The sequence below is a fragment of the Eleutherodactylus coqui genome, chromosome 2 (genome assembly GCF_035609145.1).
Source record: "Eleutherodactylus coqui strain aEleCoq1 chromosome 2, aEleCoq1.hap1, whole genome shotgun sequence".
NCBI lineage: Eukaryota > Metazoa > Chordata > Amphibia > Anura > Eleutherodactylidae > Eleutherodactylus > Eleutherodactylus coqui.
In genome coordinates, this window is record NC_089838.1 from 11,399,597 (window position 1) to 11,423,655 (window position 24,059).

The 24,059-nt window shown below is 42.3% G+C and overlaps 1 protein-coding gene across 1 annotated transcript in view; it reads left to right on the forward strand.

Annotated features, from left to right (window-relative positions):
• Window positions 1-3,529: 3,529 nt before the first annotated feature.
• The window catches only part of SLC13A4 (solute carrier family 13 member 4), a 33,859-nt gene continuing 13,329 nt past the window's right edge, over window positions 3,530-24,059 (forward strand). Inside the window, exons 1-10 of the mRNA XM_066589186.1 lie at window positions 3,530-3,631; window positions 5,405-5,533; window positions 17,475-17,611; window positions 19,919-20,100; window positions 20,299-20,353; window positions 21,105-21,144; window positions 21,340-21,417; window positions 21,517-21,704; window positions 23,338-23,457; window positions 23,542-23,643. Of these exons, the coding sequence (XP_066445283.1) occupies window positions 3,530-3,631; window positions 5,405-5,533; window positions 17,475-17,611; window positions 19,919-20,100; window positions 20,299-20,353; window positions 21,105-21,144; window positions 21,340-21,417; window positions 21,517-21,704; window positions 23,338-23,457; window positions 23,542-23,643 (1,133 nt within the window). The remainder of the gene's footprint in view (window positions 3,632-5,404; window positions 5,534-17,474; window positions 17,612-19,918; window positions 20,101-20,298; window positions 20,354-21,104; window positions 21,145-21,339; window positions 21,418-21,516; window positions 21,705-23,337; window positions 23,458-23,541; window positions 23,644-24,059) is intronic.

Consider the following 24,059-nt stretch of genomic DNA (forward strand, 5'->3'; position numbering starts at 1 on the left):
AAAAGGCATTACGAGAAACAGAATGCGTGTTCAACTACAAAATGATGCATCCGCCGAACGTTTCGTAAGACAATTGCTGCATATTAAGAATGCTGAGGTAAAATGAAAGCTGCGCTGTGATTGGTTGCTATATATTATACTGCTGAGGCAACATGAAAGCTGTGCTGTGATTGGTTGATACTTCTTATACTACTGAGGTTATATGAAAGCTGCGCTGTGATTGGTTGCTATATTTTATACCGCTGAGATAAAATGAAAGCTGCACTATGATTGGTTGCTATTTTTTATATTGCTGAGGCAGAATAAAAGTTGCGCTGTGATTGGTTGCTATATATCATACCGCTGAGGTAACATGAAAGCTTTGCTGTGATTGGTTGTTATATATTATACCACTGAGGTAACATGAAAGCTGCGCTGTGATTGGTTGTTATATATTATACTGCTGAGGTAACATGAAAGCTGCGCTGTGATTGGCTGTTATGTATATATATATAAAAAAGAATGTATGTATGTCTGTCTGTCTTTGCAGCAACGCGCGACGGGTAAGCTAGTTCTTTTATTAAACCTCATTAAAGCCCCAGCCGCCGTCTGTTCTTCTTATCAACGGTTTTTGACTTTTACCATGTTCGTACGTAAATGTATAAATGAGAACATCCGCCATATTGTCATGTATGCAGACTGTTATGTGGGGGGTACATCATGAAATCTAAGGCAAGTGACCATGAGGGGTCCTCGGGGTTCAGCTCACACCGGACATGCAAACTACAATAAGTTCTGTTCACGAAAAGGTCCCTCAGTGTGTAGAGAAGATATTTACCAAATTCATCTATTGCAGGGTCTAACATTTGTAGAGTACAGACAGCTAGAAGTGCATGACAATATGTAATTGTAGAGCCCCCCCTAGTGGATATTCTCTGCAGAGTTAATGACAATACTCGCTGCATTAAAGTCTCCGTGGAAAACAAGAGCGGAAAAACTCCAATAAATCTGAACTTGTGAATATGGATAGTATTAGGACATTAAGGTCCAAATTTCCCATATATGATCCCAGCCGAGAGCTCGACGACCCCATGTCAGATGAAGTGGTGATCACAGGGGGCTTCCTGCTCTACCTGTCAGTTATCCTATGGAAGAACACAACTGAAATGGCTGATAACAGGGAATGATAGTACAATTGTAATCAAAATTATCCGCACTCCACTCCATTAGAAATTTTGTTTATTTGCCAAAACTGCAAACCTTCAGCTTTTTGCAAAAAAAAAAAATAAAATAAAAACAATGTAAATGGCGCAACACAACCAATATAACAAGCGGTTTTTCCTGACTTCATGACAAGCGTCTTCTGTACTTGGTAGAGCATCTTTTGTCGTTCTGACCGGCTGCAGACGTGATGCATGACCAGACTGCGGCTTCTGCCGGTGTTCCTGAGTCTTACCCCGCTCCTCATGGACAACGGCCTCCACTCACTAATATTATTGGGTCCCTGTGCTTCAGTCGCCTTCTTCACACCCACCAACAATATTCTATGGAGTTCAAGTCAGGCGACTGTGATGGCCATTCCAGAACCTTCCAGGACTTCTGAAGCCACGCCTTGGTGGACGTTGAGGTCTGCTTGGGATGATTGTGCTGCTGGAAGGTCCAATGAGGCCCAAGCTTCAGCTTCCTCACAGAAGACATGACATTGTCTCCTAGGAGTTCCTGATACGAGATTGACTCCTTCTTGTCCTCCACATGGTTTCCAGTGCGATAGGAAGCAGAACAGCTGCAGAACATCACCGAGCCACCGCCATGCTTCACTGTAGCATCACCGAGTCACCACCATGCTTCACTGTAGCATCACCGAGCCACCACCATGCTTCACTGTAGCATCACCGAGCCACCACCATGCTTTACTGTAGCATCACTGAGCCACCGCCACGCTTCACTGTAGCATCACTGAGCCACCCCCATGCTTCACTATAGCATCACCGAGCCACCACCATGCTTCCCTGTAGCATCACTGAGCCACCGCCACGCTTCACTGTAGCATCACCGAGCCGCCGCCACACTTCACTGTAGCATCACCGAGCCACCGCCATGCTTCACCGAAGCATCACCGAGCCACCGCCAAGCTTCACTGTAGCGTCACCGAGCCACCCCCATGCTTCACTGTAGCATCACAGAGCCACCGCCAGGCTTCACTGTAGCATCACCGAGCCACCGCCATGCTTCACCGAAGCATCACCGAGCCACCGCCAAGCTTCACTGTAGCGTCACCGAGCCACCCCCATGCTTCACTGTAGCATCACAGAGCCACCGCCAGGCTTCACTGTAGCATCAACAGGCCACCCCCATGGTACACTGTAGCATCACCGAGCCACCGCCATGCTTCACTGTAGCATAACCGAGCCACCGCCATACTTCACTGTAGGTAGAGGGTTCTATCAGCGTCTGCTTTATCCTTCCTCCACCAGACATACCGCTGATCCAGAGGCCCAGAAAGATGCAGTTTTGTGTCATCGCTCCACAGAACAGAATCCAAGATCTATGGCTTATTTATATGGCTACATCTGGCACACCTAGTTAGTGTAGCAAGTGTTCCTTTATCTCCGAACTTGTGATCTGCTTCCAGCTGCATCTCTAGGAACATTCAGGGCCTTTACTATCTTCTTGTAGCCTTTTCCTTGCATGTAGAAAACAATGATTTCATCTCTTAACTCCTTGCACCACTCACATGACATATTTCTAACATGTAATCAATCCTCCCAGTCAGCAAAGCCCTCTCCAGTCCAGGTATTTGGTGTGTTTTATCTCAAGCACACCTGATGCAACTAGTTAAACCCCCTGATTAGTTGCACCAGGTGTGCTTGAGACAACAGCTGAGCTCCACTTTTATGAAGGATTCTGTTCAGTGAATACTTCTCAAACTGCAGGAGTCATTACAAGTGGCATTTTGTGGTGAATTTGGAGAAACTGCTTGTTGTATTAGTTGACTTTAAATTGTTCTTGTTTGATTGTTTTTTACAAACGGCTGAACGTTTGTAAATTTTGTAAATCAACCTAATTTGTAATGAGGGTGAATCATTTTGATTGCATCCGCTTGAACATTAGAGGGTTCCCTTCACTCATCAGATCTATGATTGAGGCCCCGAGAGAGAATATTAGGTCTTCCATTCAAGGGCGCACGTCCCATAGAGACAGACCACATGCTGCTATCGGCCCCCCGGACGCTGTAATAATGTAATATGCTGAATCAGCGATAAACCTTAAAGCCGAGGTCATCAAACGCCGCGTTCCATTCCATACATTAAGGCAACAGTTAATTTAGGATTATAGATTTTTTTTGTTTTTTTAATCCCTAAGAATAGTAACCTTGGCGATGTATTCTACTAACAAGTGCCACCTAAGTCACCGAGATTGTGCGAGGGAACGCAGCAGAGGATTAATGAACGTCACAAGATTCCTGGAAGAGTGAGTCTTAGGAGAAAATCTGCCAGCAAACTTGTAAGAAGAGTTTGGAGGAGGACAGTTCTGCCACCAGCGGACCAGGATGGCAGCGCTGTGGACCCAACTCATGCGATCCAAGAACCTGGTCCTGGTCATCTCCATCCCCCTGCTGCTGCTCCCGCTGCCCCTGCTGCATCCCAGCAGTGTAAGTATCACGTCACCCACTGCCGTTATGTGGCCGTATGGATGTCTCACCCCGTTATGTGACTGTATAGATGTGGGGACATTGGGGATGACACTATTATGGGGGCAGTCTGGGCAGTAATATAACAGGGCACTCTAAGGGGGGCATTGGGATAACACTGTTATGGGGGCACTCTAGATAGAAATATAACATGGGCACTTATTGGCAATATTGTGAGGACACGGATATGGTGTATTGTGGATGGCATCGTTGTAGATGGACTGTGGTTGGAACAATGTGGCTGACATTCTTTTTGTGGTGTCATTGGATATTGTGACCAGATCTGCTATGAGATACTGTAAAGGGGATAATGTACATGAAACTGTTATGGGGACACTTTGGGTAGCAATATAATAGGACCATTGTAATGGGGACACAGTAGCTAACACTGTAATGGGGATATTGTGAGTGTCACTGTGATGGGGACAATGTGGCTGACCGTTACGGTGATACTATGAACAGCTATATTATGGGACACTATGGCTCACAATGTCAAAAGGCGCCATAATGTGGACAATCTCCATGACATTGTAATGGGGACAATATGACTGCCAACGTTATGGGCACTCTGCATGTAGAAATGTTACAAGGGAATAGTAATGGGGACAATGTGGCAGACACTGGACAGCAATGATAGCACCATGTCACACTAACGTTTTTGCTTTCTATTGTGGGAGTAACGAAACGGACAGAAAACGTTTCGATTTTCCTGCCCTTAGAAATGCACCGCAACTGCTGAAAAAATGCTAATGTGAACTCAGCCTCACAAGGCCGTTGTGATCGGGACAGTGTGGTTGGCATTGTTATGGGGGCACTGCAGAATGAATTGTTCTGAGGATACTAACATGGGGCCAGTGTAGAGGAATGGTCCTGTGATGGGAACACCGTTACGGTGATGCTTGGACTAGCTCCGCTATGGAGCGCTGTGGCTGGCTGTTCTTACACTGTTCTGGTTACAGTCACGCTGTGAGAAGAGGTCAGCGAAACAAAACAGGAGAACCCTGAGAACCCTGTTTCGTTTTGAACTTTGTTAAAAGTTCAGTTTGGTGAGAATCCAATTCTCGGGTGGTTTGTCCCGGCCGAACCCACTAAAAGAAGAACGAGGAAAAATTAGGAAATTTTTTTTTTCTTCGTTTTCTTTCTTTATCCTTTTTTTTTTCCTTTTTCTTTCTCCTTTTCCCATTTTCTACTTCCCTCTTCTTTTTCCTTTTGTTCCTTCTCCTTTTCCCTCTCTTTTTTCCTTCCTTTTTCTTTATACTTCTTTTCCCTTTACCTTTTTTCTTCATTTTTCTTCTCCTTCTCCCCCTTTTCTGCTTCTTCTTCCTGCTTATTTTTTCTTCTTCCTTTTTCCTTCTTCTCCTTTTCCTTCAGTTTTTTTTGTCTTCTCCTTCTTTCATCTTCTTCTTTTTTTTTTTTCTTCATTAACTTTGCCTTAAAACAGCTTTAAGGCACTTAGATTCCATCCTAGTTGACCTCGGAGTATTAAACAAGGCTTTATGGCTCTTACACAATGTTAGACGCCAGTTTTAGGGTCAGTGGTAAAGTTCTGTTTTGGTTCAAACTAATTCAGACTGAACCAAACATTTTGTCAAAATTTGGCAAACTGGCCAAACTGAATTTTTCAAAGTTTTGCTCATCACTAGCTGTGACTGACTCAGTTATTAGATACAGCAGTTAGTTCTCTTATGGGGGTGCTGTCACTGTGATGTGACCTTTTTCCCTCTCTCTTTATAGGAATCTTCCTGTGCCTATGTGCTCATAGTGACCGCCGTGTACTGGGTGTCGGAGGCTGTCCCCCTAGGAGCTGCTGCCTTGGTCCCTGCGTTCCTCTTCCCACTTTTTGGGGTGCTGAAGTCTAGTGAGGTCAGACACACTCCAAACACTATATTGCTGTATAGAAGTGACATCACATATCTTCTATAGGTGCTTTCCATTCTGCACTCTTGAAATAGAAAACCAATGAGGGGATGTCCTTGCACCAATATGACAATAGTGGATGTCATTGAGGATGATCCCTTGTATGGGATTCCCTCCCCTCTATTAGTCACAATGAAGAGCCACTGCAAAGAGCGTCTCCCACCTTGGAGGACCCAACAAGACCACGTATTACATGATCACCCATACATTTGAAAGGGCACAATGCAATACCACATTTCTCCTGTGGAGGCTACTGTAGGAAAAATGTGTAGCTTCTCAAATGAAGCATTTTCTCCCACTATATTGCTGTATAGTTAGTGCATATATATAACTCAGAAAGTTAACCCTTTATGGGCTTTTTGTAGATGCTAAAATGTAAGTGCACATGTGAAATAAAAGGTTCACTTTAAAATGACCCGCCATAATGTGTGTTTATAGCTACAATACCAGCATTTGAACATCTTAAAAGCAATTGATATGTGGATATAAAAGCAGGGATTGCCAAGGATGCGGTCCTTGGCGCTGGCACTTGGCATTGACAGTGATAACTGATAACATAAAATTCTGGGAATGTTATATAACTCTGATATTTCTTTAGTTACATTGAGTTAACAGAAGACAGATCCTGACCCCGACCCCAGGTCCTTGGCCTTCTTCCCTCCTGTTTCCATCTTCAACGATGAAATGATTAAATCCAGCTACCTCTGAGCAACCTCAGCCAGGACTCCCTGTATAAACAATGTCATAAACCATATTACTTTATTACCCAGAATGCTATGTACCAGACGGGAAAAGTATACATGCAACGGGGGCATATGAGGTTCACAAAAATATGAGCATTTTAGATAGGGCCAGATCAAGTTGATGAAGACCACTTTGCAATATATCAACTCAGAGACCCTCAAATAATGGAGCCATGTGGCGCTTATATACTGCCATATAGTCAGAACAATATTTACAGCTCATGCTGTCTTAAGCAGTAAGACTAAACCCCCCAAAACACTTTTAATCAATGTGCTACATTAGTTGTAAGTTATTGTATACAAATAATACCGCCACACAATGTCAATGTAATAACCAATGGTGTTCTATGCAGATATAATACCACCACATAATGTCAATGTAATAATCAATGGTGTTCTATGCAGATATAATACCGCCACATAATGTCAATGTAATAATCAATGGTGTTCTATGCAGATATAATACCGCCACATAATGTCAATGTAATAATCAATGGTGTTCTATGCAGATATAATACCGCCACATAATGTCAATGTAATAATCAATGACTTTTTATGCATAGAAAATACAACCCATAAAACATTCAACAAAGTAGTGCTAAACAGTGCTTCAATAAAGTGTACACATAATACTACTATATAGTGTCAATGTAATAACCAATGGTGTTCTATGCAGATATAATACCGCCACATAATGTCAATGTAATAATCAATGATTTTTTATGTAGATATAATACTGCCATATAATGTCAATTTTAATCAATGACTTTCTGTGCATAGATAATACAACCTGTAAAATGCTCAACAATATAGTGCTAAATAGTGCTAAAATAATACTTTGATAACAGCGCTTCAATAAAGTGTACATGTAATACCGCTATATAGTGTCAATGTAATAACCAATGGTGTTCTATGCAGATATAATACCGCCATATAATGTTAATGTACTAATCAATGATTTTCTTTGCATAAATAATACAACCCATAAAATGCTCAACAATATAGGGATATATAGAGTTTTAATAAAGTGCATATGTAATTCTGGTATTTAACCCTTTCCAATCCATTGTCTGACGTCTGAAGACATTATGATTTAAGGCTGTACAGCTCCAATGTTGGAAGACATCCGTCGGGGTTCTCTTACTGTATAGTGCCAGCCTCTCTGCTGTCAGAGCCTATCCAACGTGTCACCTCATGCAGTACTGGCTTTAGCCAGCATATAGCGCCGTTGTATAATGGCACAAAAGAGCAAGCCCCCTAGGAAAACCAGGATACAAATTGGATTGGAAAGGGTTAATGTCAATGTACATCCAATGGTGTACTATGCAGATATAATACCTCCATATAATGTCTTTATAATAATCAATGACTTTCTATGCAGAGACAATACCGCCACATAACGTCAATGCAATAATCAATGATTTTCTATGTAGATAGAATACCGCCATATAATTTCAATTTTAATCAATGACTTTCTGTGCAGAGATAATACAACCTGTAAAATGCTCAACAATATAGTGCTAAATAGTGCTAAATTAATACTTTGATAAAGTGCAAATATAATACTGCTATATACTGTCAGTGTAATAGCCATATGTAGAGATAATTCTGCTATATGATGTCAATATAATATTCAATGATTTCCTATGCAGAGATAATACCGCCATATAACATCAATGTAATAATCATGGACTTTCTATGCAGAGACAATGCAACCTATAAAATGCTCATCAGCACAGCGCCATATAGTACTAAAATAATACTTTAATAAAGTGCACAATACGGCAACACACTATCATTGAGCTGTGTGCTGATGACATTCAAAGCTGCCTCCGCACCTCATTCCTGGGATCGGAGTCCTTCCTGAATATTGATAGCTTCATCTCAGCAAACAATAACCCCCCTGAACTAAATACCTCAGCAGTTTTCAGTTTGGCGGTGTAGTTTATTTTATCACAGTTGTGCACCACGTTTATCCCCATTGGGTATTATGACTTTCTGCATTGGTGGGTTCACTTGCAGCCCACATCGCAGTTCTCTTCTGGCACTAGATAATTGGCTGTGATTGTACTTCGATTCCTTTAGGCTTTGGCCCCAAAGGAAAACAAATTACAATAGCAGGGGTGATAATTAGTGACTACTACTCCCCACTTCCAGCAACTGTCTGTAATATCCACATGCTGCGGAAGCAGAACTTTGCATTAGTTTGCAGAACTTTTCCTCCCTCAGTGGGGTGTCAGACGGATCATAGAAAACAATGCAGCCTTTCAGCTCCAGGCCACGGGACTCCAGCTCACCTGAATAAGAAGTTTTTTATTAGAAATGACTACCCATGTATGGGGGGGGGCTGTAAATGAGGTCATCCCAGTGGGGCAAAGGTGGCACGGTTGGCAAACTCCTCACCAAGGTTACAGGGGAAGCATTGCATTCTGATAGTTAGTTTTTCCTCTGCGCTCTGCTCCACGTCTGGTAATAGCATGATTATTTTTACTCCAAGTACGACTACTTGCATCATCCCTGGAAAGTGAGCAGAGGTTTTCCTATAGAAAGTAGGTGTATGGAAAAGTACAAAGTACAGTATGTACAGTATAGTAACCAAAACAGAAGATCCGTGAGTGGATGGAACATTCCAAGTACAAAAGGGCGGTTTTCAGTCTGAAGGGCGTCAATTCAGTTGCCCCCCCCCCCCACCCACTCACCGAACCTCATCATAACCATATGTGGATTCTTCTAAATATCCTCCCTCTCTTTGTAAACCCTTGTCATGTGCGGTATTATATAGGTAATGCATAACAGTACTATAAATATATTACACTCAGTGTCAAAACCAATCCCTCCCCTAGAAGTTGTTGGGATGGAAGGAAACTTTCTCTATGTGATCGTAATGATGATATAAGTAACTGATTTTAATATCAGAGCAAAAGTATCATTAATTGTGGAGAACCAACCCCTCTAGCTTGGATACATGATGTGATATAGGCAGACATGGAGGCTCTAGTACCCTGTTGTACCGCCTCTAGCTTGGATACAAGATGTGATACGGGCAGACATGGAGGCTCTAGTACCCTGTTGTACCACCTCTAGCTTGTATACAAGATGTGATACGGGCAGGTATGGAGGCTCTAGTACCCTGTTGTACCGCCTCTAGCTTGGATATAAGATGTGATACGGGCAGGCAAGGAGCCTCTAGTACCATGTTGTACCGCCTCTAGCTTGGATGCAAGATGTGATACGGGTGGAGTAGCCCAGAGTTAAGGTGCATTTAGACACAAAGTTGATCGCTCAAAAGATGGCTTTTGAGTAATCATTTTTCTATAAACTACTACTTGGTACTGATGCCTATTAGTAGCCAATTAGTAGCTTATGAGCTGAAGAGAGCTGTATTCAGGGAACAGACCACCTGCTGCTCTGAATAAATTCCCTTTGTTCTGCCAGGGATCTGACAGCTGAGACAATGCAATCAGCTGTTATCAGCTCCCAGGCAGAACACAGCATGCGGTCCATCTTATCAGCTGTTCTGCTGAAGGATGGATTTCATGCAAACTGAAATCCATCGTTCGGCAGAAAAGTGAAAGATGGGCACATTTACATGCAATGATTATCGCTCAAAAGATGGCTTTTGATCGAATTTTGAGTGATAATCGTTGTGTCTAAATGGGTCTTTAGAGGCCCCTCCAGCTCTGGACCTGTCTGTCTTTGTGTTTGTCTCATGTCACCGTTGAGAGTGGTGTATGGTGCAGTGTTATCTGTATTAACACAAAACAGGGCATGAGAGAGTTAATGTCTGGTGTCTGGAAATTGTATCAGTCTGGTCTAGTTATGTGTATTGTCTGTCCTAACTTCTGTAATGCAGCAGGTGTTAGGGGGAGGAGTTAGAGAGGGAGAGAAGAGGAGACAAGAGTTGGTGGAGGAGAAGTGAAGTAGACAGAATGGAGATAGAGGAGAGAGGGGCTGCTCCTGCCGGGGCTGGGCCTGGACGATGTCTCTCCTCATGGAAAGTTCATCCCCTCCAGGGATAAGAATGCAAGAAACGCAGGGAAGGAGTTGGTGTGAAAATGCAATGACGCCCGCTCCCCCGCTGAACTGCAGCTTACAGAAACCAGTGAGAAAGCCGATTGTCGCTAGAAACATAATGTGTAGTAAAGTTTGCCTCAAGAGATGCATCCATCAGATAACAGCGACTGAGGGTGTGTGTGCCTTGGGAGAAGAACTGTACTTTAATTTGAATGAGCCATGAAATGTAAATTCTAGAACGTTTATTCAGAAGCACTTAATGCCGTACTTTACCAAGCTCAAGTGAACTGTTTGTAATTGCAAATAACCCCGCTAACCATGAGTAAAAGGAAAACGGGATCCCGGTTTTGAAAAGCGTTTTGTTATAGACTAATCTTTATTCTAGGTGGGTGATTCATCACTTATCCAGGGGCACTGGCGTCACGATGATAAATAAGAACCCCATTGGGACAACCAAGTTAGATCCTCTTATTCTCCCCTGGTGTGTGGCTAGGCTAGGCTACCTTTGGGCAATCTTGGAAAGAGGGAGACGGTAGAGCCACCGTGAACTGTCTGCCAAAATATACCCCGCTGTCACCTCGGCTGAAGGCCTTGTTGCCAGTTTTCCCCGCTAGACGCAGAGACACGTTGGATTACAAAAAGAAAAATTTCTGAGTTGGAAAAATTGTGGTTCTCTAAAGTGAAAATCTATACTGCGAAAATGCCATACAGGCTAGAAGGAGACCGTGTGGTATTGCTAGACCAAGAAATGTTAATGGACTTTTGTACAAGTTTGGAAAATGCCAGCGATTAGATGGACTCCCAAGATGGTACTCAGACTATTCCTACTCTCTGTAAAGAAAAGCCTGCCATGGTTTCCCACCTAAAAGTGCCAGCCGATGGTGAGGAAAAAGTAGGGGGGGGTACTCCTCCACTGCGGAGCGTGAAGAGGGGAGTGTAAGGAGATGCCCAGAGGAGCAGCTTGAAGTGGAGGCAAGTGTGCACCCAGAGAGTACTCAGCAGACCGAGAAGGACCAAGGATAGAGTGAGATGGCTGCCACTAAAATTCTACAGCTTGTACCACCTGGATACTCGCCATAAAAACCACAGTGGTACTGGGGTGATGAAAAGGAGGTGCAGGAGCTGATGCCTACTGTTTATTCATTATTCATGGGACCTGCATTCGAGACACAGAGCACTACCGAGGAGCCGGGAAGGTCACTGGTTATTGCTGGACCCACTACGGAGACTATGGCCTCCAGGAGGGGGCCTGTTGTCTTGGTTCCCAGATAAAAAAGAACTGGATCGGGAAACTGTTTTCTACCCACACCAGGTTTGTGTGGTCCCATTACCCGCCTTGGATATTAATCCACAGGGATAACGTGGAATCCCGGTGGGCCATGCCTGAACAGTTGTTGCACTATGTTATGTAATATGGGGATAGGAATTTCTCCTTCGTTTTTAAAGACGATAGGGATGACTGCCCTAAAGGACCTCCGTACTTTACTGCCCCTACAGAAAGGACTGGAAGGAGAGGACTGGATCTTTCGGGGATCTCATCCATATCACGGCGGCAGTCCAAAGACTTTTCTGTGCCTTCGTCACAAGAAGAAGAGGACTGTACTGAGAAGGACTTGGAGGTGAGAATGTGGACTCGGGCTAGCCCATCATTGTGTTCCTTCATAGGAATCTGCTCAAGGGAAAGTGGAGCAACTCCTACAGAATTTAGTACAGAATCCGAACCAGAGGAGCCTACACAACCGCTTAAGGTGACATGGTCTTAGAGACTTTTTCTTCTGTTTGGTTCAGAGACTGAAACATCTATTTTAACTTGCATGAGTAAGAATTGCATTTATTGCATTACTCATTATTCCTGCTTCATAGGATAATTATAAAGTATAAAGTTTAAGGTAACGTTAATAAATATAATAATTGTGCAGGAGTGAGAATGTTTGGAGAGTTGAAAGTTATGCCAGGGGGCACAGCTCACGTATGTTAATGTCTAGACTGAAATGCTAAGACCTACTTAATTTAAGAACTTTAGTATCTGCTTGTGTCTTGTCTGTGTCACTGGCACATCCTCATTACCATATAGTCAGCTTGGTAGGGGGTATTGATAGAATGATTACCACCCATTCCATTTCAGGCTTTGGGGAGAGGAATTATGTGTGGGCCCAATGGCGCATGTTGGTAAATCCTGAGTTCTGCTCAGCCCAACAGTACATGTTTAAGTGACTGGACTGTCCACTTCATTTGCACACAGTCATGTATTAGGGTCAGACAACAGAAGTGAGATCTCAGTTAGTAGTAAAACTTCCCTGTTGTATTGCCCCTTTCTTGGATACAAGATGTGATACCAGGGGGCATGGAGGCTCTAGTACTCTGTTGTACCGCCTCTTTCTTGGATACAAGATGTTATACCAGCGGGCATGAAGGCTCTAATACCCAGTTGTACCACCTCTTTCTTGAATTCAAAATGTGATACCAGTGGGCATGGAGGCTCTAGTACCCTGTTGTACCACCTCTTTCTTGAATTCAAGATGTGATACCAGTGGGCACAGAGGCTCTAGTACCATGTTGATCCACTTCTAGCTAGGATACAAGATGTGATACGGGCTGGCATGGAGGCTTTAGAACCTTGATGTACCACCTCTAGCTTGGATACAAGATGTGATATGGCCGAGCATGGAGGCATACAGGTTCTGTATGGTATCTTGCGGCATATGACTCCACATTTACTGTAACTGACCGTCTAAGTCATACAAACTTGTAGGCTGTGGAAGTTGGTGTCACAGATGGTCCCATACATGTCCTATTGGTGATAAATCTGGAGACAAAACAGCCACAGAAGTGTGTGTGCGGCCAAAAATTATCCTACTGCCTCTTGGAATCTGCCATTAGAGGAATACATGTGGCTGCAGGATGTCCTAAACATATCGATGAGCTGTCATTGTTCCTCATACCACTACTACAAGTGACCGACTGTCATATGCGATGGCCCCCCAGACCATCACACCAGCAGGGGGCAATGTGCTGCTCCACAGTAGAGGCTGGATTGAGGTCTCACCCTGAGGTCTGTAGATACGAACATGGCCGTCGTCAGCATCCAAACTAAACCTGGATTCATCACTGAACACAACCCAGTTCCCCTCCGTAGCGTCCAGTTTCATAGTTCACAACATCACTGTAAACGGAGGTGATGGTGGGGGTCAGAGGCTGTATGTGTAATTGGGGCTGTGAGACCAAATTTCCTTCAGCCAAGCACCTAGAAATGGTTCTGATAGACATAGTGGTGTAACAATGGTGGCCCCTGTCTGTGGATGGCAGAGAACGGAACAGTTGGAGCTACTGGTTCTTGTCAGACGATCAGACGCTCCTCTCTACTAGTGGTCTGTAGGGGGCATCCTGAGCCCGTTCACCTTGTGTGCTCTCACACATCCACCGGTCCCAACACCTCCTAACAGTCGGGTTAGACGCTCCTCTCTCCTGGTGGTCTGTAGGTTGGTCCTGAGCCCGGTCACCTTGTGTGCCCTCACACATCCGCTGGTCAGATGCTCCTCTCTACTGGTGGTCTATAGAGGGCGTCCTGAGCCTGCTCACATTGTGTGCCCTCACACATCCACTGGTCCCAACACCTCCTAACAGTCGGGTTAGACGCTCCTCTCTCCTGGTGGTCTGTAGGTTGGTCCTGAGCTCGGTCACCTTGTGTGCCCTCACACATCCGCTGGTCAGATGCTCCTCTCTACTGGTGGTCTGTAGAGGGCATCCTGAGCCTAATCACATTGTGTGCCCTCACACATCCACTGGTCCCAACACCTCCTAACAGACTGGTCAGATGCTCCTCTCTACCGGTGGTCTGTCGGGGGGTCCTGAGCCGGGTCACCTTGTGTGCCCCCACACATCCACTGGTCCCAACACCACCTAACAGTCATGTTAGACGCTCCTCTCTACTGGTGGTCTGTAGGTTGGTCCTGAGCCCGGTCACACTGTGTGCCCTCACACATCCACTGGTCCCAACACCCCCTAACAGTTTGGTCAGACGCTCCTCTCTACTGGTGGTCTGTAGGAGCATCCTGAGCCCGATCACTTTGTGTGCCCCCATCCATTGGTCCCAACACCTCCGAACAGTCTGGTCAGAACAGTCTGGTGACAGATGATTCATCGATATGACCATCCAGCGTCTCACATCCCAATAATACGCCCCTCTCAGACTCTGGTAACGGGGTAAAATCTCTTCTCTGCTTCGTAGAGGCGTCTAGTGGTCAACAAGCTCTACAAGCGGAAGAAGAGGTCACTACACACAAGGAGCCTCCGAGAGCCTTTTATAGGCCAAGGGGAAACCACTTTTAGGGCCTCCGGTGACAAAACCGTCCATCTAATCAGCACAACTCTCATCATTTGTATATCTACCGGAGATGGAACTGCATATCGAGTTTTACAGCAGAACAAAAACTTCTTCTAGGGTTCGGTGTGTCTTTATATTGTATATCAGCCTGATGCATCCAACTGGCTTTTGATTTCGGCTGTCCTTTCTATGACATTGCAGTGAAGTTGCCGTTAAAATTCCTGGTCTGCACTTTTGCTAGCAGTCACCTTGAGCCGCCTGAGTTGTGTAGTTGTCAACTACAGTTCTACATCCAGGTTGCGTTCACTTTCACATGAATTTTACAGACATCAGAAATCCATTATTTTTATTTCATTATCCGTGAGAACAGTGAATTTCACGTTTTGCCGATTAGGGCTTCCAAGGCGATGGGAGGTCGGGGAAAGAATGTGAGGCCATATGTGAACAAAGCCTGAGGAATGTACAAGTCTGATCATGTATATGAAATCTAGCCATGATTAATGCCAGACTCCAATGTGCTACTATGTAATCAGATGGCGGTGGAGTTATGTAACTTCATCCAAGATACACAATCCTCATGTATTTGTTAGTTATGCTGTAGACGCAGCGCTTGTACTTAAGACTGTGAAGTAGTCAAAGCTCCGCCCCTTTTGCGACCTTTTTCACAAGTGACTGCCATTATTTCACATTTCTAGCTATACTGGACCTTTCCTTGTTACCATAACCATCATATCCTGAAAAGTTCTACAACTTTCTAAAATACTTTTTGTTTCATTTTTAAGATCTCTGCTTCCTGTCATTAAAGGGAAATTCAATTGCTTCAATCTGGAAGCCAGAAACCTGTCCTGCTCAAGGCTTAATGATGCAGGTGCTTAGCTTCTTACCGGAAAGAACTCTGATACACTGTGACAAACTATGCCTTGGACAAGATCAAGATGGGTATTCAGGCTGTTGAAAACCCATCTTGATCTTGTCCAACTCACACAGTCGGTCACCCCTAGTAGCGGTACGAGTGGCTTCCAGCAGGATAACGCTCGGCCGTACACACAAGGGGGTCACAGAAATCTTTCCACAACATTGTCACATTGCTGTGGCTGCCTGGTCGCAAGATTTATCCCAAATAGAACATGTATGGGACCATCTGGGATGCCAACTTCAACAGCATACAAGATTGTATGATCTAGAGGCTCAGTTACAGCAAAGGTGGACCAATATGCTGCAGGATACCATACGGTAACTTTATGCCTCCATGCCCCTATATCACATCTTGTATCCAAGCTAGAGGCGGTACAACAGGGTACTAGAGCCTCCATGACCACACGTATCAGATCTTACATCCAAGCTAGAGGCGGCACAACAGGGTACTAGAGCCTTCATTCAAAGGGTCAGGTTTCCACAATAAATTCTCCTTTTGCTGTGATATTATAATCGCTTACTATATCAATGTTACAATCACACAGAGAAAGTTTCATTCCACTCCATCAATGAAAAGGGATCATTTTTGACGATTTGTGTAATTCCCTGCCAACTATAGCTTTTTTTGAAAGCCCTATTAAAAATCATTATGAAATATTCATACTGACCACTAGATGTCAGCACAACACTCTCAGTAAACCAAGAATCTTACCTTACAGCAGCTGCAAAGTAGATAGAGACTGATATTTCTATTAAAAGTTTACCACTAGGACCTTCCAAACTGATAAAGTTAAAAAATACCTTTTATTAAATTACTTAAAAGAAAAGAAGAACAAAACACACACAAACAATCAAAAGAGGAGTTATGATATAAACGGACACCTGTAACTGGTGACCAAAAAGAGTTCGAGTCGTAAATTTACGCTCGACTTGTGAAACAAAAACAATTGCCACTAGTATAGTATGAACAATGAAAAGCTGGAGTCATGGCTAAAGTCTGATTATGGAAACCACATAGATGTCACGAATAGTAGATGGAAACTAGTGGTCGCCAGAGTATGGTCTGTTTGCGTCCATTTGCGGATGCAATGCACCGAGGAAATTAAGGTGCGTTGTAGGTAGCAGCAGACCAAAAAATAATTGACCTTAAGCGTGACGAAAAAATAGTCACCACTATGGTCAATAAAAGAGCATAACTATCCTCTAAGTACAAGAAAGGGGCAGGGAGATATATCCCAGACCCATAAGCCGTTAGATAGAGTCACGATCTACAGTCCCTATAGTCCTACAGATAGAGTATAACTACCTAGCAGATGTAAGCTAACTTTGGTTGCTGGATACGTAGATAAGTGCAACCAGAGTAAGTAGTTACGGGGAGCTCGCCCCTAAGTCAGGACCCAAAACTGAAATCAAATAAAAGAAAGAAACGGCGGCATGTCAGTCCTTGTGGTGGACTCGAACTCTTTTTGGTCACCAGTTACAGGTGTCCGTTTATATCATAACTCCTCTTTTGATTGTTTGTGTGTGTTTTGTTCTTCTTTTCTTTTAAGTAATTTAATAAAAGGTATTTTTTAACTTTATCAGTTTGGAAGGTCCTAGTAGTAAACTTTCCATAGGTCCAACTGGGACCCTACTGCCCTTGTAAATTTGTGATATTTCTATTAAAAAGTTAAACTACGCACATGGATTATTAGGATTTTTTAAACTATTAAACTCTTTTATTTTGCAATTACTTTAACATATTATATTAAATGAGTTATTTTGTATTTGATGTCCAAAATATAATTTTTGGTTCATACTGAATGATCATCTAAGTCGCCAAGAGCCATAAGGTATATTTAGGCATTTCTTATGATCATCTTATATGCACTGCAATGGTTTCACCCTATAGGTGGCAGCAGAATACGTTAAGAACACAACACTGCTGCTAATGGGGGTCATCTGTTTGGCAGCTTCAGTAGAGAAATGGAATCTTCATAGGAGAATAGCCCTAAGGATGGTCATGTTGTCTGGAGCAAAGCCAGGAATGTGAGTATGGGCAAGGGAAGAGGGCAGGATGCAATCAAAATAGCATAATGGATGAGTAGCTTTAGGGTATGTAGTTAAAGGCCCAACCCTAATGAAGCATTGTAGTGATTTAATGATCTAGAAAACATTACTACAGTAACTAAAAGAATCAGAGTTGGAAGGACCTCCAGGGTCATCGGCTCCGACCCCCTGCTCAATGCAGGCTTCACTAAATCATCCCAGACAGGTGACTGTCCGGCCTCTGAACACTTCCATTGAAGAACTCCCTACCTCCTGTGGTAACCTATTCCACTCATTGATCACTCTCACTGTCTAATATCTAATCTGTGTCTCCTCCCTTTCAGTTTCATCACATTGCTTCTAGTCTTTCCTTGTGCAGATGAGAATAGGGCTGATCTCTCTGCACTGTGACAGCCCTTCAGATATTTGTAGACCGTTATTAAGTCTCCTCTCAGCCTTCTCTTCTGCTAAACATTCCCAGATCCTTTAACCGTTCCTCATAGGAGATGATTTAGGGGGATAATGATCTCCGTGATCCAGACTCTATGCTTCTTTTAATACATCCCAGAATTGTTTGCCTTTTTACTGCTGCATAACATTGTTGACTCATGTTCGTAATTAGAGATGAGCGAACGTACTCGGTAAGGGCGATTTCGCAATCGAGCACCGCGATTTTCGAGTACTTCACTACTTGGGTGAAAAGTACTCGGGTGCGCCGGGGTGAGCGGGGGGTTGCAGAGGGGAGTGGGGGGGAGAGGGAGAGAGAGAGGGCTCCCCCCTGTTCCCTGCTGCTACCCCCCGCTCCGCCGCGCCCCCCCCTGCCCCCCAGCGCACCTGAGTACTTTTCACCCGAGTAGTGAAGTACTCGAAAATCGCGGTGCTCGATTGCGAAATCGCCCTTACCGAGTACGTTCGCTCATCTCTATTCATAATTAGATATGAGCGAGCACGCTCGGATAAGGCAGTTACTTGAGCGAGTATCGCTCTTCTCGAGTAACTGCTTACTGGTCCGAGCGTGCTCAGGGTGTTGCGGGGGGGGGGGGGGGGGAGAGAGAGATCCCTCACTCTCCCCCCTGCTATCCCCCAACGCTCGCCCCTATGTACTGCCCCCTATGTACAAGAATATAACTACTATAATACTGCCTCCTATGTACAAGAATATAACTACAATAATACTGCTCCCTATGTACAAAAATATAACTACTATAATACTGTCCCCTATGTACAAGAATATAACTACTATAATACTGCCCCCTATGTACAAGAATATAACTACTATAATACTGCTCCCTATGTACAAAAATATAACTACTATAATACTGCTCCTATGTACAAGAATATAACTAGTATAATACTGCTCCTATGTACAAGAATATAACTACTATAATACTGCTCCCTATGTACAAGAATATAACTACTATAATACTGCCTCCTATGTACAAGAATATAACTACTATAATACTGCTTCCTATGTACAAGAATATAACTACTATAATACTGCCCCGTATGTACAAGAATATAACTACTATAATACTGCCCCTATGTACAAGAATATAACTACTATAATACTGCTCCTATGTACAAGAATATAACTACTATATTACTGCCCCCTATGTACAAGAATATAACTACTATAATACTGCCCCCTATGTACAAGAATATAACTACTATAATACTGCCCCTATGTACAGGAATATAACTACTATAATACTGCTCCCTATGTACAAGAATATAACTACTATAATACTGCCCCCTATGTACACGAATATATCTTCTATAATACTGCCCCCTTTGTACAAGAATATAACTACTATAATACTGCCCCCTATGTACAAGAATATACCTACTATAATACTGCCCCTATGTACAGGAATATAACTACTATAATACTGCTCCCTATGTACAAGAATATAACTACTATAATACTGCCCCCTATGTACACGAATATATCTTCTATAATACTGCCCCCTTTGTACAAGAATATAACTACTATAATACTGCCCCCTATGTACAAGAATATACCTACTATAATACTGCCCCTATGTACAGTAATATAACTACTATAATACTGCCCCCTATGTACAAGAATATAACTACTATAATACTGCCCCCTATGTACAAGAATATAACTACTATAATACTGCCCCCTTTGTACAAGAATATAACTACTATAATACTGCCCCTATGTACAAGAATATAACTACTATAATACTGCCCCCTATGTACAAGAATATAAACACTATAATTCATTATTTTGGATTGCTCAGTAAATTAACTGTGTTTATGACTTTTGGGTTTTCTCTCTAGGCTCTTAATGTGCTTCATGTGCTGTACTGCTCTACTCTCCATGTGGCTCTCCAATACATCATCCACTGCCATGGTGATGCCCATTGCTGATGCAGTTCTGCATCAGTTGACAAGCGCTGATGAGGAGCACGAAGGGACAGTGGTCAATGGCTCTATTGCACCTGAAAACCCACAGCAGAAAGGTTACTCATATAATTGGAACTTTAACTTTTTATTGTCCTACACCTCTGTGGATTTACTTTCTCAGCACCCTAGCCCACCAGGAACGTTAGTTGTTAACCCATTTCAGAAATATTAGTGAGCAATGTGACATCTGTGACTCTTACTTCTTATGTCTAGAACTTGTATAACATTCTATGAAACACCTTTTGGCCTTGTAGGTGGGAAGGAGAAACAAAACCAACCTTCAATTGAACTGATATTTATCAACGAGGAGTAAGTATCTACCATAGTGACTGTTTAATATTAATTAAATGTCATCCAAACCCTGCCAAAATTGTGTGGGCACCTTTAATTATGTACCTGGAGAGATGAAGTACTTGTGGAGCTGCAGGTTCAGAGCTCGGTGGGTGTTTCCTTTAAAGCTGCGGGCTCTATCCCTCCCAGTGTTCTAATCTGTCTCTCCTCCCCTCCCCAACTTAAACTAATATGCTGAGCAAGCAGGCATTCCTGCAAGAAAGTGCATCTTTGAAGTCTGAGCCAGTGCCATCCACAGTGGCTGTAACTCCCAGCTAGGATCCAACTGCAGTGGCAGGGATCAGAGATATTTCCAATCACCCCCTACCCCATCTCCGTTATCCTTTACATGCCGTGATCAGTGTTGATTGTGGCATGTAAATGGTTAAAAGAGAGAGTGAGCTCCCTCTATCATGTTATCAGCCCTCTGCAATCCTATTACCAAACCAACCAGGCACCTTGCAGTGGCCTCTGGGTATGTCATGTCTTGCAATAGCAAAGAATCGAGATAATACACTGCAGTACAGAATTACTACAGTGTAATATCTGAACGATCATCGGATCACAGGTTCAAGATCCATAGAAGGACATAAAAAAGTTATGAAACAGAGAAAATAAAAATAGTAAAAAAATACCGAAGTAAAACAATAAATAAATTAAACCTTTTTTGCATTTTTCTGAGTGTTTTAAAAAAAAAATAAATACTGAATTAATACTTTTTCTGTCCTAGGGCAACAGCAAAGGACCTCAGCAAACTCATACAAAGCAAGGTACAACTGCAACAAACCAGAGGCTTTTACTGGTTTTGAAGGATTAGATTTGGGATCTATTCACTTAGCTCACTTGGATGAACTATATACAGCTATAAAATCTTGGCAAGACGAGGGTGCTGGGGAAAAAACGAGGATTTTATAGCCCTGGTGGGAGGGTTAACCTTGTTTAATGTCCTTCTTTTCTACCAGCAGAATCTCAATGGTGTTCATATGATTGCCAACCCCATGAGAATTGTGAAGCCCCCTGCTAATGGCCAATCTCTTCCTCAGGTAAAACAATATTGGCTCCTAATAGCATTACAAAAGGTTCTCTACACCATTTAGTTCAAAAGGATGTGTTCAAGGCAGTATTTTCATTATGTGTTATAGACCCAGATTCTGGTTCTTCCATCCACTGAGTCCAAGAATCCAAAAGAACAAGGAAAATACAAATCTAAACATGACCATATGATCTGCAAGTGTCTGTCACTGAGCATCTCCTACGCAGCGACTATTGGAGGCCTAACCACGATTATCGGGACCTCAACCAGCCTCATTTTTCTGGAGCACTTCAAGAAGTAAAAGCAAACTTGTTCCCCTATGTCCAATGTCAAAGAGAAAAAAACTACTGCAATTCTGCCCTTATGTACAAGAAAATAACTACTATAATACTGCCCTCTATATACAAAAATATAAGTACTATAATACTGCCTCCTATGTACAAGAATATAACTACTATAATACTGCCCCCTATGTACAAGAATATAACTACTATAATACTGCCCCCTATGTACAAGAATATAACTACTATAATACTGCTCCCTATGTACAAGAATATAACTACTATAGTACTGCTCCTATGTACAAGAATATAACTACTATAATACTGATCCTATGTACAAGAATATAATTACTATAATACTGCTCCTACGTACAAGAATATAACTATAATACTGCCCACTATGTACAAGAATATAACTACTATAATACTGCCTCCTATGTACAAGAATACAACTACTATAATACTGCCTCCTATGTAAAAGAATATAACTACTATAATACTACCTCCTATGTACAAGAATATAACTACTATAATACTGCCCGCTATGTACAAGATTATAACTACTATAATACTGCCCCCTATGTACAAGAATATAACTACTATAATACTGCCTTCTATGTACAAGAATATAACTACTATAATACTGCCTCCTATGTACAAGAATACAACTACTATAATACTGCCCACTATGTACAAGAATATAACTACTATAATACTGCCTCCTATGTACAAGAATACAACTACTATAATACTGCCCCCTATGTACAAGAATATAACTACTATAATACTACCTCCTATGTACAAGAATATAACTACTATAATACTGCCCCCTATGTACAAGATTATAACTACTATAATACTGCCCCTATGTACAAGAATATAACTACTATAATACTGCCTTCTATGTAGAAGAATATAACTACTATAATACTGCTCCCTATGTACAAGAATATAACTACTATAATACTGCCCCCTATGTACAAGAATATAACTACTATAATACTGCCTCCTATGTACAAGAATATAACTACTATAATACAGCTCCCCTATGTACAAGAATATAACTACTATAATACTGCCCCCTATGTACAAGAATATAACTACTATAATACTGCCCCCTATGTACAACAATATAACTACTATAATACTGCCCCCATGTACAAGAATATAACTACTATAATACTGCTCCCTATGTACAAGAATATAACTACTATAATACCGCCCCCTATGTACAAGAATATAACTACTATAATACCGCCCCCTATGTACAAGAATATAACTACTATAATACTGCCCCTATGTACAAGAATATAACTACTATAATACTGCCCCCTATGTACAAGAATATAACTACTATAATACTGCTCCCTGTGTACAAGAATATAACTACTGTAATACTGCCCCCTATGTACAAGAATATAACTACTATAATACTGCCCCCTATGTACAAGAATATAACTACTATAATACTGCCCCTATGTACAAGAATATAACTACTATAATACTGCTCCTATGTACAAGAATATAACTACTATAATACTGCCCCCTATGTACAAGAATATAACTACTATAATACTGCCCCCTATGTACAAGAATATCTATCTGAAGACACAGGCTTTTTTCTGACATCCAGCCTTTCTACATTGCAGTCGGTACCCAGATGCTGAGGTGGTGAACTTTGGTACCTGGTTTGTGTTCAGTTTGCCCATTACTGTCATCGTATTGTTCCTAACCTGGGTCTGGCTGCACTGGTTGTTTCTTGGCTGCAAGTAAGTAACAGTACGAGATTATGGGGTGAAATTTGAGCCATTTTTCATGTTTTGTGTATGATTTGGATTATTGTAAATCTTCAGTTTTAGTGAAACCTGTTCCATCAGTAAGAAGAAGAAGACTAGACAGGAAGAGATGTCAGAGCGACGTATCCAGGAGGAATATGAGAAGTTGGGAAAAATGAGGTACATACTGTATTATAGATTTACAATAGACCATTACATCAAGTCTCCAAGAAATAGTCGTTTGGGAATGAGAGACATCACTATAGGAAAAACCATATTGGATGCCCAGTAAGAAATCTTTATTGACTAGGTAATTGCAGTGCTGTGTGGGTGCAACTTTAAGTCAGTGCTGTATATTTACTGTGTGGCTACTATATTTGCTATGTAGTTGCGTATATGCTTTACAAGTGAAATGTGGTGCAGGCGCTTATTGTGGGAGTAGTTGCATCAGTGCTCTATGGTCACTATGTATAGGTGTAGTTCCAGTCAGTGTTGTAAGGTTACTAGGTGTAGTTGCAGTCAGTGCTGTAAGGTTACTAGGTGTAGTAGCAGTCGATGCTGTAAGGTTACTAGGTGTAGTAGCAGTCGATGCTGTG